The 13,121-nt window shown below is 38.0% G+C and overlaps 1 protein-coding gene across 1 annotated transcript in view; it reads left to right on the top strand.

Moving 5' to 3' along the window:
• LOC127431169 (collagen alpha-1(XXVII) chain A-like) overlaps positions 1–13,121 on the top strand; it is an 85,371-nt gene that overhangs the window by 57,543 nt on the left and 14,707 nt on the right. Inside the window, exons 29-41 of the mRNA XM_051681470.1 lie at positions 3,908–3,961; positions 4,047–4,091; positions 4,185–4,229; positions 5,768–5,821; positions 8,040–8,093; positions 8,431–8,484; positions 8,837–8,890; positions 10,050–10,103; positions 10,228–10,335; positions 10,586–10,639; positions 10,739–10,846; positions 12,363–12,416; positions 12,562–12,615. Of these exons, the coding sequence (XP_051537430.1) occupies positions 3,908–3,961; positions 4,047–4,091; positions 4,185–4,229; positions 5,768–5,821; positions 8,040–8,093; positions 8,431–8,484; positions 8,837–8,890; positions 10,050–10,103; positions 10,228–10,335; positions 10,586–10,639; positions 10,739–10,846; positions 12,363–12,416; positions 12,562–12,615 (792 nt within the window). The remainder of the gene's footprint in view (positions 1–3,907; positions 3,962–4,046; positions 4,092–4,184; positions 4,230–5,767; positions 5,822–8,039; positions 8,094–8,430; positions 8,485–8,836; positions 8,891–10,049; positions 10,104–10,227; positions 10,336–10,585; positions 10,640–10,738; positions 10,847–12,362; positions 12,417–12,561; positions 12,616–13,121) is intronic.

Raw genomic sequence — 13,121 nt, 5'->3', positions numbered from 1 at the left:
ATACGGTATAAATGCTTGTGTAGGTGTTTATATATGTGCTAATTTTCAGGTTTCAGTCAGCACAGAAACAGGTTGTTTGTTAGCTGACACGCACACAGATGGAAATAAAAGGTTAATTTTTTTTTTCTTCGATTTTTTTTTTTTTTCCCCTTTTTTCTCCCAATTTGGAATGCCCAATTCCCAATGTGCTTTTAAGGCCTCGTGGTCGTGTAGTGATTCGCCTCAGTCCGAGGACGAATCCCAATTGCCTCCGCGTCTGAGACAGCCAACCCATGCATCTTGTCACGTGGCTTGTTGAGCGCGTCGCCACGGAGACATAGCGCGTGTGGAGGCTTCACGCCACCCACTGCGGCAACCACGCTCAACTCACCACAAGCCCCACCGAGAACAAACCACATTATAGCAACCACGAGGAGTTTACCCCATATGACTCTACCCTCCCTAGCAACCGGGCCAATTTGGTTGCTTAGGAGACCTGGCTGGAGTCACTCAGCACACCCTGGGATTCCCCCAGGGAAGCCAGTGTCTTTTACCACTGAGCTACCCGGGCCCCCCAAAAGTAAATGTTTTTAATTAACCAACCAAATCAACATGAATTACTGGATAGACACAAGAGAACACAGGGGTGTTGTGGAAAGAAACTCGGGGGAGTTGTGTATTTCCATGCCACTGTCTGGTCTCAGTTAGGAACTCTTGGTGTACTGAGCAGTGTTGGGTAACGTTACTTTTAAAGTAACTTGTTAGAATATTGCGTTACTCCTTAAAAAAGTAACTTAATTAAAATTAAATTTGTATGGAAAGTAAAGCATTACGTTACTTTTGCGTTATTTTTGCATTACTTTTTTCTCAGACACTTTCTCTTCTGCTATGCTATGCATTCCATACAAATAAGCCATGCATTGCATACAAGAGACATTACAGGTCACGCTAGCTGACCTGTACAACACTCATATCAAAACAACATAGTAAACAAACAGATATTTAGAAAGTAGGTCTAGGATTTATAATAAAGAATCAATAACATGAATATGCATGATCTGTTTTTACATCAGCATGGCAGCCAGTAATGAAGAATAACCACTGTTGTACCTAAAGCAGCAAAGCCCAACACTTGAACCTGCATTATATACTGGATGTCATCATGTGCGGTGCCCAGCGACAATGTCTGAACATTTTATCTGCGTACACAATCGATGTAGAATGTTGCTCAGAGCCACTGATCCAGAGTCAGCTTTTCTCATCCCATTCTCCTAGATACGGGGAGCTGTAACACGGAGCAGTTCGGCTGCATAAGTCCGTGAATTGAGCGAGTATTTCACCCTGTGTATCATGTCATGGCCAGTGGAAGACTAGTCTTATAATCCCTCTGCCTAAACGCATTTACTGATTTTATAATGCAGTGTGTATTAACACATGAATCAATCGCGTTTCACTCAACCGAATGTTGACCTCATATTATGCTAAAACACGCAATTTTCCCGGCTTGTATTGCATATGCGCATGTGCGTTAGCGAGTTGATTGACAGGTGATGTCTGTATCTAAAATATGATTGGCTCTTTTACCTGCAAGGCGGGACTTCCTTTTACTGGGCGTTCCAATTTCTCCCATTCATTTAAATAGAAGTGACTTGTCTCTGCTAAATAGTCTCTGGCCTCACACTCTATAGAACTACAATGCCCATCATGCACTACCTCTCCTACCCGAAGTTTGCACACTTTTACTCCTGAATTCTTGCAATACAGGGAAACTAGAGGTGTACAAAAGCAACACGTTACTTTATTTAAAATAAAAAGATATTGCGTTACTTTACTTGTTACTCGATTAAATTTAATCGAAAGTTAATCTGATTACGTAACGCACGTTACTTGTAACGCATTACCCCAACACTGGTACTGAGTACTGATTACCCTTTCAGATATTATGTAATTTTCTATCTTTAAAAAATACTTTATTATACTGGCAAAGTTCTCTTACATTATGACAAAATCATCAATGATCTTCTAACCAAAAATGCAATAATATAATTGCATTTTTGGTTAGATGATCATTGATTTGTTTTTTTCCTTTTTGCCTTTTGTTTGCTTAAGCAAGCTCTTATATAATTTTTATGTTTAATGTGTAAATGCTTCTCTGTGGCAAGTTCAATATGGTATTACATTATTAGAAAGACACTCACAAACGTTAAGTCATGACAAACTGTATGTTATGTTGCTGTGTTTGCATCCCCAAAAAACAAATGGCATTGACGCAGAATTTTCTAAACTGGCTAGACATTTTAAAGTATCTTGGATGTCTGTCCATGTATTTGAGCCATACAAAGTAAGACTGGGTTTACTCGGTTCAGTAGCAAAACAAGGGACCAGTAAATAACTTTATACTGAAGTCATTTGCAGCACTAATACTGTAGGTGCTGACAGCTAATGAAACATTTTATTTTATTTATGTGTAATGGGTTCACACGATGGGCAAGGAGGCGGCGGGAACTGGCTGAGCAGTCAACGTGAACTTTTTTTAATAAACAAATGAACAAAACACAACATAAAACTGCTTTCCAGCTTAACACAAAGCACACACACACAAGACTGGTGCGTGTGTGTGTGTGTGTGTGTGTGTGTGTGTGTGTGTGTGTGTGTGTGTGTGTGTGTGCGTGTGTCTCTCTCTCTCTCTCTCGAACTGGCGTCGCCGGCTCCTCTTTATCCCTCTACCGGCTGATTGGGCTGATTCAGCGCCGGGCGTCCATCGTTACGGCCCGGTCATACCCTCCTCCTCGTCACAACATGTTTCTTAAAAATAAGGATGTCACCATAGTAACAACATAGCAGCATTAACCCATCTAAATGTTCCTACTGTAGACTGGCATACTGTAATGATTAACCTCAGCTCTTGTCTACACAGCAGTGTTTGAGTGTGTACATCTGTGTGTGAGAGAGAGAAACAGACAAGTATAGTATTTGCCAGCTGGCAGAAAGTGTGCAATGATTTTCTTTCAACAGTGTAATGTTTTTTGGTTGGACACACACACACACCATAAGTTTGTGTAAATATCAGCACACACACACACACACACACAGCATTCTTCGAGAGCTAATCTGTGTCATCTCTCTTGATGGAATCCTTGTTGTTGTATTTTGTTAGCAAGCCAGACTGCTGTTTGTGATAGTGAGGGGGTTTAATTGTTTAGGGTTGTGTAGCGTAAATGTGTGTGTGGGAGAGTATTTCCTTGTACATGATGTGTGGATTCACACTTGCCCATAATATTAGGACAAAAATGCTTCCAGAAGTGAGCTAAATCTGATAAAACATCACTTTGGGTACATTGAGGGACGTCCTACATGAATAGTTCAACCAAAAATGAAAATTCTGTCATCATTAACTCACCATCACGCTGTCCTGTACGCGGTTTCTTTTTTCCATTGAACACAAAAGATGTATGGTAGAATGACAGTCACCAACATGAGGATGAATAAATGATGACAGAATTTTCATTTTGGGGTGAAAAATTCTCACAATATCCCACACATCGAAATCTGACAGCTCAGCTCCCTCTAGTGTTTGAGTATATATTGCAGTATTTTTGTATTTTCAGAATTATGCAACTGTATTCCACAATATCCAGTGTGATAGATAAACCGAAAACTGTCATCTCTTTGGATTAAAAATGCAAAACAACTGTATTTATGTCTGCGATGTTAATTGGACGGCCCTCAATGTAGTGAGTTCATGTGACAAAAGTGTTGTCATTGTCGTTGCGTACTGCTTTACATACTGTTTGTGAAAAATAATTGGCAGTGTTCAGTGTATAAGTGCAGTATGCATTATTCTATTCTTAACATAGCCAAGGATATCAATGTATGAAACATTCCAGCAGTGCTCGTCGTTTTTAATTAATTTGTGCTCGCGTTTCAGGGACCGAGAGGTCCAGATGGTGTGACAGGTGAACCTGGAACTGAAGGCAAGAAGGTAAAGACCAAAATCCACCAGAAGTCAAAGTGTATCCACAGATAAATGCTCTACACATTTGCATCTAACTCATCTCATCTCACAGGGTCCTGATGGTCCTCCTGGAAAAATTGGTTTCCCAGGAAATGAGGTAAAAACTCCTCACGACAAAGTGCTTTTGAAATTTTCTTTGAGATTGTGTTACTATGGTAACTGTCCCTATGTTTCTCCAATCTCTCTGCAGGGGAAGATCGGGGAATCTGGGGAGGTGGGGCCAAAAGGATTTACGGTTCGTCCCTTTATTGAAAATGATTATGACATATTTGGCTTGATATATTCGTGAAATAATGTAATAATTTATATTATGTGAATTGTTTATTGTTCGGTTAGGGTTAGGTTAGGGTTGTATATTGTCAAATAAAATGCATCTCAATGTGCTTCAGATTATGAAAACATAACAACAGCATAAAATTAATATAATAAACTAGGGCTGTGAATTGATAAAAAATTTCAATAACTAATCACACAGTTTTCTGTGATTTAATCACAATTAATCGTGATTAAATTATGGTACATGATACATTACAACAAAGATTAAAAAATCATCAAGAAATTAGTCATTATTTATTTTAATTATTTAAATATGTACAAATTTTACTTGTATTTTTTTGCAGATAGAGTTCATTAGACACATTTTTATACATTTGTATACATGCCATAAAATCAGTGGACATGTCGTAATTACAATTTGGGCTTCTGGCGTTTTCCAGTGGACTTTGTTTTTTTAATAATAGGATCAAATGTGCAGATTCAGTTCATATCAAACTTGCCAAGATAAACTTAAGTGTACATTGCCAATGCATTATTAGGCACTATACATACAGATATAAAACATACTGGATGCTGAAGTTTAATTTATTGAAGTTTTAAATCTCAAAACTATTATTTTCTCTGGCTGCCGTTCAGTCTCCACAAATATACATACCTGCCAGGTCCTTCAGTCTCTATCAAGCTTACACGCTGGGTCTCACTTGGGCAATTCGCTTTTGACAGTGGTTTAGATGAAAGTCAGTGAGTGTTTTCGGGTGATGCGAAAAGACACAGTAGTTTGCCCATATCTCTCGCACGTCTGGTTCACCGCTTGCGGGTGAAGTCTCCACTTTCCATACAGAAAATCTGCTCCCATGTTTATTATCCCTGGAGCATGCATCGCACGTAATGAATAAGCGTGCACCGCTCCACACAATCACTTTCTGTGCTAGGATGTTCAGTCAAGTCGAGCGTGCCTCCTGAACATTTATATATATACCAATTTTAGCCACAGAAAATGGGGAAAAACATTAATGAAGCTTTGCCCATTATACAAAGGTTAGTTCCTGGCAGGCAGCAGATGCCCTAACCCTGCCCCCACACTAATCCGAGCCTGTAAGTCTGAGTAGCCTGCCAGGAACAACTCGGGACATCTTTCTCCAATCGCGTTTCAGTAAAAAGGAAGTAAAAAAAAAGAAAAAACCAAGGATACTGCATTAATTGCGTAATATTTTTTAACGCGTTAAACAAAAAATATTAATCGCAGAAATTAACGCGTCCTTCAAGAAACAAACAACTAAAATACCAAAGAATGTATTAACAAAAATGTTATTATTCAAGCAAAATTTGGACAAATTTTAATCATTAATTTTATTCATTTCAGAATAGATTCGTTTATTTTACTATTTATTTATTAGCATTTCTTAATGTTTATTCTATGTATTATTTTAATCATTAATTTATTGACATGTTGTTATTATTACCATGTTTTTGATTGAGGAATAATTTGTTGTTTAGGGAGTCCAAGGGCCATCTGGAGCCACAGGAGACAAAGGAATTGCAGGAGAGCCAGTCAGTGATGCTTTATTTCTCTTCTTCGCACAGAGACATATTTTCCCCCGTTCTTTTAACATAAACTGAGAGCTGAAAATCTATTTACATCCTCTCAGTATTAAAACAACTACAAAATATCTAGAATGTGTAAAATTGTCTTTTTGTCTTTTATTCTTCAAGTTTTTCCCTTAGATGTGTATAATTTTCTTACACAAGCGTTCATTTAATAAATGTTAATTATCTCCTGTTTGGGTTTACTCGGTCATATTTTCGTTCTTGTATTTTGTCTTAGTGAATTTGGTCTGTCTAGTGTGGTTAAGATCACATGACCAGGTTTTCAGCTCCAATAATCATCCAGTTGTCATTCCTGGCATCGAACACTCATTTGCAGTTTGTTTCATTTTTTTTATTACGTAAGAGCATACTGCAAATTAGAAATACATTTCAAGAGTTTTGCCAGCACGCACACATTTTCAACATTTTGGCTTCTGATAAGTATTAAGGGAGATCAGTTAGACTGAAGTCTGTTCCATTTGCATTTGTTTTTGTCTGTGTGTGTATGGTGCGTTCAAGTCATTTCAGAATGATCGTATTTACGAGATTACCGCACATGAGCGGCACCACAAAGTCGTAATTACGAGTAGGAAACTCTGGGTTTTCTTTGAGCCTCTACTTTCCGAGTTTAAGAATCATGGCGGAAGCAAATTGTTATTGGTAATAATTTAGTTTTACTTGAGGATGGTGACTTAGCATTTCAGTTTGTGTGCATTTTTTGTACTAATTATGAAGAATAACAATCAAACTTGAAAATAAAGCTAAAAATAAGACATTTAGGTGGTTTATGCAGCGACAAGCTTGCAACAAAACTATATTTCCCATCATTATACTGTTTGTGGCTGCACAGGAATAATAAATAGGTAGATAAAGCATTAAAAGAATATTCCAGGTTCAATAGAGTTAAGTTTAATCGACAGCACAAAAATAAATTTTGACTTGCCCCTCCTTTTCTTTAAAAAAGGCAAAAATCCGCTGACTACCACCCCTGGAGTCGTGAGTTTGAATCCAGGATGTGCTGAGTGACTCCAGCCAGGTCTCCTAAGCAACCAAATTGGCCCGGTTGCTAGGGAAGGTAGAGTCACATGGGGTAACCTCCTCATGGTCGCGTTTAGTGGTTCTCGCTCTCAATGGAGCACGTGGTAATTTGTGCGTGGATTGCAGAGTTTAGCATGAACCTCCACATATGGAGTCTCCGCGGTGTCATGCACAACGAGTCACAACGAGTGATAAGATGCGCGGACTGACGGTCTCAGAAGTGGAGGCAACTGAGACTTGTACTCCACCAACCGAATTGATGTGAGTAACCGCACCACCATGAGGACCTACTAAGTAGTGGGAATTGGGCATTCCAAATTGGGAGAAAAGGGGATAAAAAACATAAATAAAAAAAAGGCAAAAATATGGGTGACAGTGAGGCACTTACAATGGAAATGAATGGAGGGGCAAGTTTTGAACGTTAAAATACTAACTTTTTCAAAAGTATAGCCACAAGACATAAACAATATGCGTGTTTACATGATTTTAGTGTAATAAAACCGCTTACTAACCTTTTCTGTGTAAAGTTATAGCCAATTTTACAACTTCGTTGCCATGACAATGTAATGTCAACAAACCCTAAAACCCTAAAACGACTGTAAAATGATGATTTAAACAACTTTACAGCTCAAATAATACATGAGTTATAACAGAAGAATTAATGCAAGTGCTTTTATAAAATTATAAACTTCAAATTTCTGCGCGTCAAAAATTGGCCCCGTTCACTTCCATTGTAAGTGCCTAACCTCGAATTTTCTTTTCTTTTTTTTTTTTTTTTAAAAAGGCCGATTGAAAATATTTTTTTGTTAATCAAAATTATGCCACAAATGCTGTCGAGCTCAACTTGTATTGAAGTCGGAATATTCCTTTAATTACACACCTAACACTTGGCTGTGCTTTTCATTTTGTTGCATTGGTGCTAAAAAAGCTTCCTGCCTTTACTAGTAAGTGAAAAAGTGAGAAAGAAATATGAAATTGCAAAACGGGTCCGTTCTTTCCGACTAAAATCACTTGAATGCACATCACATCGTATTTATGATTTCCGACCTCGTAAGGAACAATTTCCCAAAAGGACTTAATTAATTAATGAATTGTGTTTATATGGATATATTACTGATGAATAATTTTGTTTGTTTGTGACAAGGGACCTCCTGGGGCCCCAGGAACAATTGGACCTCCAGGAAATCCAGGACTAAATGTAATACACATGCTGTCATTATTTACATACACAATACGTGCTTAAAACATTATTTACTTTATGTATGAAGTGAGATTTTGTCAGATTGTTCTCACTTTTGTGGGCAGTTTTAAGCAAAAACAAACACACACATACACTCTCACATCCAGGTTTTCTGCTGTTTCTGTCAGCTGTGATTTATTGATACTGGGATTAAAATGATTACCTTTATGACTCTTTTTTTTACACACTCATACACACTTTTACTTTCCTTGAATAATGGAAGTAATTTCAATTCAGTCTTTTTTTTGGCACAAATGAAAATAAATAATAATAATAAAAACTCTTCCTCTCTCAGGGCCCTGCTGGAAAAGTTGGTGACCTTGGACTTCCAGGTGAACCAGGAGAAAAGGTGGGATAAATTCAACACACAGTGAACCTGTTTTCCTATAACTGTCTTTCCTGAAGTGCAATTATGCTCAAGAAAAACAGCTGTGCTTAATGTGCTTGTTTTAGGCAGTTCAAAACCCCATTGAGCCACTCTAATGAATAACACAGCGTATGTGTCGCAATCACAGCTATGTTTGCTTTACATTTGCATTGTTGAAGTTGGATAATGTCAGGCTGAGTGTGGCAGCGTTACCCGCCACAAATCTCCAGTCACACATCAGTGGTCATAATTGCTATTTGGCTAACTGGACTTTAATGGTGTAATTAAATTAAAAGAAACAAATGTCTATTATGTCTTTTCGTTGTTTCCGTAGGGCTCACTTGGACCGGCAGGGAGTGCTGGGGCAGCTGGACTTATCGGACAACGGGTGTGTGTTTGTAACATCTGTAAAAATACATGAATACTAGGGCTGGGTATTGCCAACTACTGCATGATATCATACACAACACATTAACACACAAGTTAAGCTCAATCAACAGCATTTGTGATATAGTGTTGATTACCACAAAAATAAAATCTCTCCAACTTGTCCCTCATTTAAAAAAAAAAATAAAAAAAAGCAAAACATGCGGTTACTGTAAAGCACTTACAATGGAAGTGAATGGGGCCAGCTCAAAAACATTAAAATACACACTGTTTCAAAAGTATTGCAACAAGGGGGCCTGGGTAGCTCAGTGAGTAAAGACGCTGACTACCACCCCTGGAGTCGTGAGTTCGAATCCAGGGCATGCTGAGTGACTCCAGCCAGGTCTCCTAAGCAACCAAATTGGCCTGGTGGCTAGGTAGGGTAGAGTCACATAGGGTAACCTCCTTGTGGTCGCAATTAGTGGTTCCCGCTCTCAATGGGGCATGTGGTAAGTTGTGTGTGGATTGCGGAAAGTAGCATGAGCCTCCACGTGCTGTGAGTCTTCGCAGTGTCATGCACAACGAGCCACGTGATAAGATGTGCAGACTGACGGTCTCAGAAGTGGAGGCAACTGAGACTTGTCCTCCACCACCCGGATTGAGGTGAGTAACCACGCCACCATGAGGACCTACTAGTAGTGGGAATTGGGCATGCCAAATTGGGAGAAAAGGGGATAAAATAAAATAAAATTTAAAAGTATTGCAACAAGACATAAATATTATACATGTTAACATGATTTTAGGGTGAATAAATCGGCTACTAACCTTATCTGTGTAAAGTTATTAAATATATTACAACTTCTTTGTCATGACGACATAACTTCGGTAAACCTTGTAATCTGTTAAATGGTGTAACACTGGTAAAACCCTGATGTTATCACACTAAAATCATGTTAACACGTATAATGTTTACATCTTGTGACTATACTTTTGAAACAGTGTGGATTTTAATGTTTATAAACTGGCCCCATTCACTTTCATTGCAAGTGTCTTACTGAGTCTAAGTTATTTTTGTGGTTATCAACATTATGCCACAAATGCTGTTGATGGAGTTTAACTTGTACCAAACCCGGAGCATAATTTTAAGGACTTTTAAGGATGTTTTTGTTTGTTTGATACAGGGAGAACCAGGTTTGGAGGGAGAGGCTGGTCCATCTGGTCCTGATGGTACCAAGGTAAAAAGACGACAAACATGTTCACAAGTGTCCTGGAATAGATGATTAAACTGCAAAAATGTGCAGCAATAGAGGTTAGATGATGGGTGAAACGGTTCAAATTGTAATCCTGATTTTTGAACAGGGTGAAAAAGGGGACATGGGCAGCGAGGGCGAGCAGGGTGTCAGAGGTGAACCTGGCATCAAGGGCAAAGATGGGCCACTGGGCGACCCTGGACTCACCGGCGTCAGAGTGAGTGAAACAGTTGTGGATGTACAGTCTCACATTAAAGGGATAGTTCACCCAAAAATGAAATTGCTGTCATTCTTTCCTTACCCTCATGCTGTTCCAACCCTGTATGTTGTTGAAATGTATAGAATCTGTGGCAGCATTGTTTGATTCAGTGTTTTGTTTTACATTTACTGTTCTGGTTGCAGAGCAGTGATTGTTGTTGCCTGTTATTATCCATCATCATTTTTGCGATATGATGTTGTGCTTTTAGGGTCCTGAAGGAAAACCTGGTAGAAATGGTGAGAGAGGGAAACCGGGGTTAAAAGTAAGAGTTCAATAGACTGTTACATTTGGTAAAAGTTATTTAATTATTTTCTAAATTGCTACAATATCCATATTGACAACAATTTTATGTTACCTGTAGGGTGACAAAGGTAACATCGGTCACCTGGGAGAGACAGGAACCATGGGAAAGATCGGACCAATTGGAACCACCGGACCAAAGGGCTCTCGAGGAACCATTGGACATTTGGTAAAGACAAACAGTTGTTATTAGTTTGAGCAGTGTAAACAAATAGATCTTGTTTGTAATCTGCACAGAAAATGTTGCATGTTGTATTTATCATGTATTAGTGCACATAAAATTTACAGCACAAATCTAACAAGCTGCCTCACTGTATTGTTTTCTTTGATTGAAACAAACTTCTAACCCTAAAGGTCGAGGGAAACTTCATATGAAATCAAAGTCATTTAGAACAAAGTCTGGCCAAAACTAAAGTGTTTTTGAGTTCGTCTCAGTGGTTTGTTACGGCTTGCTGGCTCAAACTTTCAGGAAAACTTCTCACCGGCTACTACACCTTACTGCTATTGGTCCACGTCATCGGCAGGTGCGACCTGGAGCTCCTCCTACTTTGAGTCCGACAACTAATTCCTGTTCAGTCAGTTAAGATCAGGCATGCAGAGTTATTAGCAAGCAGGTGCAAATCAACCTACATCTGTACGATTGTTTGCGTAAAGACATTTTCCAAGAACATGTTATGTGATTTTTTTTTGTTTTGTTTAATTAGTCTACAAAAGGAATACAATCTACTCAAATACTCTTAAGTGCCCATTCACTCTGTTGTTTAATATGCTGCTTCACCCATGTGCCGTCTATAGCCGAAAGCCATTCATGCATCTACCCAAAGAGAGATATGCCTATCATCAATCTTTTGTTTGTATTCTACCCATTAACACTCTTTTATACACCCATCTTTGCAGTAGTATCAGTGGTATCATAAATTACAATAACAGAGTGTAATCGGTGTTAATTATGGCCATGTATAGTATGTTAGCACATTAGCGTCATTAATACAGAATGTAAACATTACAAATTACACATTATCTACTGCAGATATATTACTTTAAATCATCATTGTGTAGTTAAAACAGCTTATTTTGCTGATCTCGTGTGAATTCATAAAATGAAACATGAAGTCATTGATAACACATTTGAATTTCATATTAGTTGATGTGTTAAATGTAGTCTTGAGCATCCTCATATTTAAATGCTCCTCTAAATGCCTCCTCCAGCAGCATGGACGCTGTCTGTATGTTCACAAGCAGTATGTTGTTGCCAGCTGTTTTGAACTTCTTTTTGGCTCTGAGTTAAGAACGAAGAAGAACTTAGTATGCCGGGGCCTTAAGAATTCAACTTTGGAATATAACTCATTCCAAACCATTTGTGTTACAAACAAAAGCTCAAATCATGTGGCTTTTTGAGGACAGGTGTGCTAATACTTTTCCATTCAATCAAATGTGTTATTTGAGACTATGCAATCATTATCATAGAGACTTGGGTGTGGGCTCTTTTGAATTGAGCCATTATGTAAATACCCTAGCAACCACAAAGAACACCCTAGAAACCGCATAGGAACAGATCATGTGTCTCTATCTGATCATTTCAATAGAGTTAAGAAATAATAATAAATCAAGTGCAGTGAAAGTAGTGAAAACAGTCCCAATTCTCACATGACTGTCTGTCTCATCCTCTTCCTCTCTGTTTACAGGGTGCTCCAGGGCGGATGGGGCTGCAGGGTGATCCGGGCATCTCAGGATATGAGGTGCGAGAGAGACAAGCATAAATAACATCACATGATTATATTATATTAGCACATCAGCATTTATTCATTCCAAGTGCACACATGTATCAACTCATATTAGGTCAGCTAGTGGAACAGTGCATGAAATCTCTTCCTCTCACTGCAGGGTCATCATGGACCTCAGGGTCCAATGGGACCCCCAGGACCGAAAGGTGAAAAGGTAGAATTTCTTCCCATGTTCCATTTTGTTTATAATCTTGGATTGGTATCTGAATTTTTACCTGTGACCTGCATTGTAGACCGATGTGAGCTTCATGGTTAAATCATATAAACAAATGTCCAGGTCTTATGTCACCCCAAAATAAAAAGAAAATAAATGAAATAATATTTTGCATGAAGAAAATAACGCCTATTTTAGCACCACTAATATGATTTGCATTGCTTTGTGTCTTGCATGTTTTGCATTGCATTGTGATTATTTTAATGACAGTAAAGCACATTGAATTTCCAAAATTTGCATCACTATAATGCAAAATAATGTCATTTTTGTTACTGTAAAACAGTAATAAAAAAAAAACCCTGGATAATAATAATAATAATGATTATTATTATTTTTTTTATTATTTTTTTTTTAAATCAAATCAAACAAATTCTACCATCATATATACTTGTAATTGTATATAAAAAAAAAAAAATAAAAAAAAAAAAAATAATAATAAAATATAT

The sequence above is a fragment of the Myxocyprinus asiaticus genome, chromosome 40, assembly GCF_019703515.2.
Source record: "Myxocyprinus asiaticus isolate MX2 ecotype Aquarium Trade chromosome 40, UBuf_Myxa_2, whole genome shotgun sequence".
NCBI classification, from domain to species: domain Eukaryota; kingdom Metazoa; phylum Chordata; class Actinopteri; order Cypriniformes; family Catostomidae; genus Myxocyprinus; species Myxocyprinus asiaticus.
Note: the sequence above shows the minus strand (reverse complement) of the source record. Positions and strands in the feature narration are given on the sequence as shown.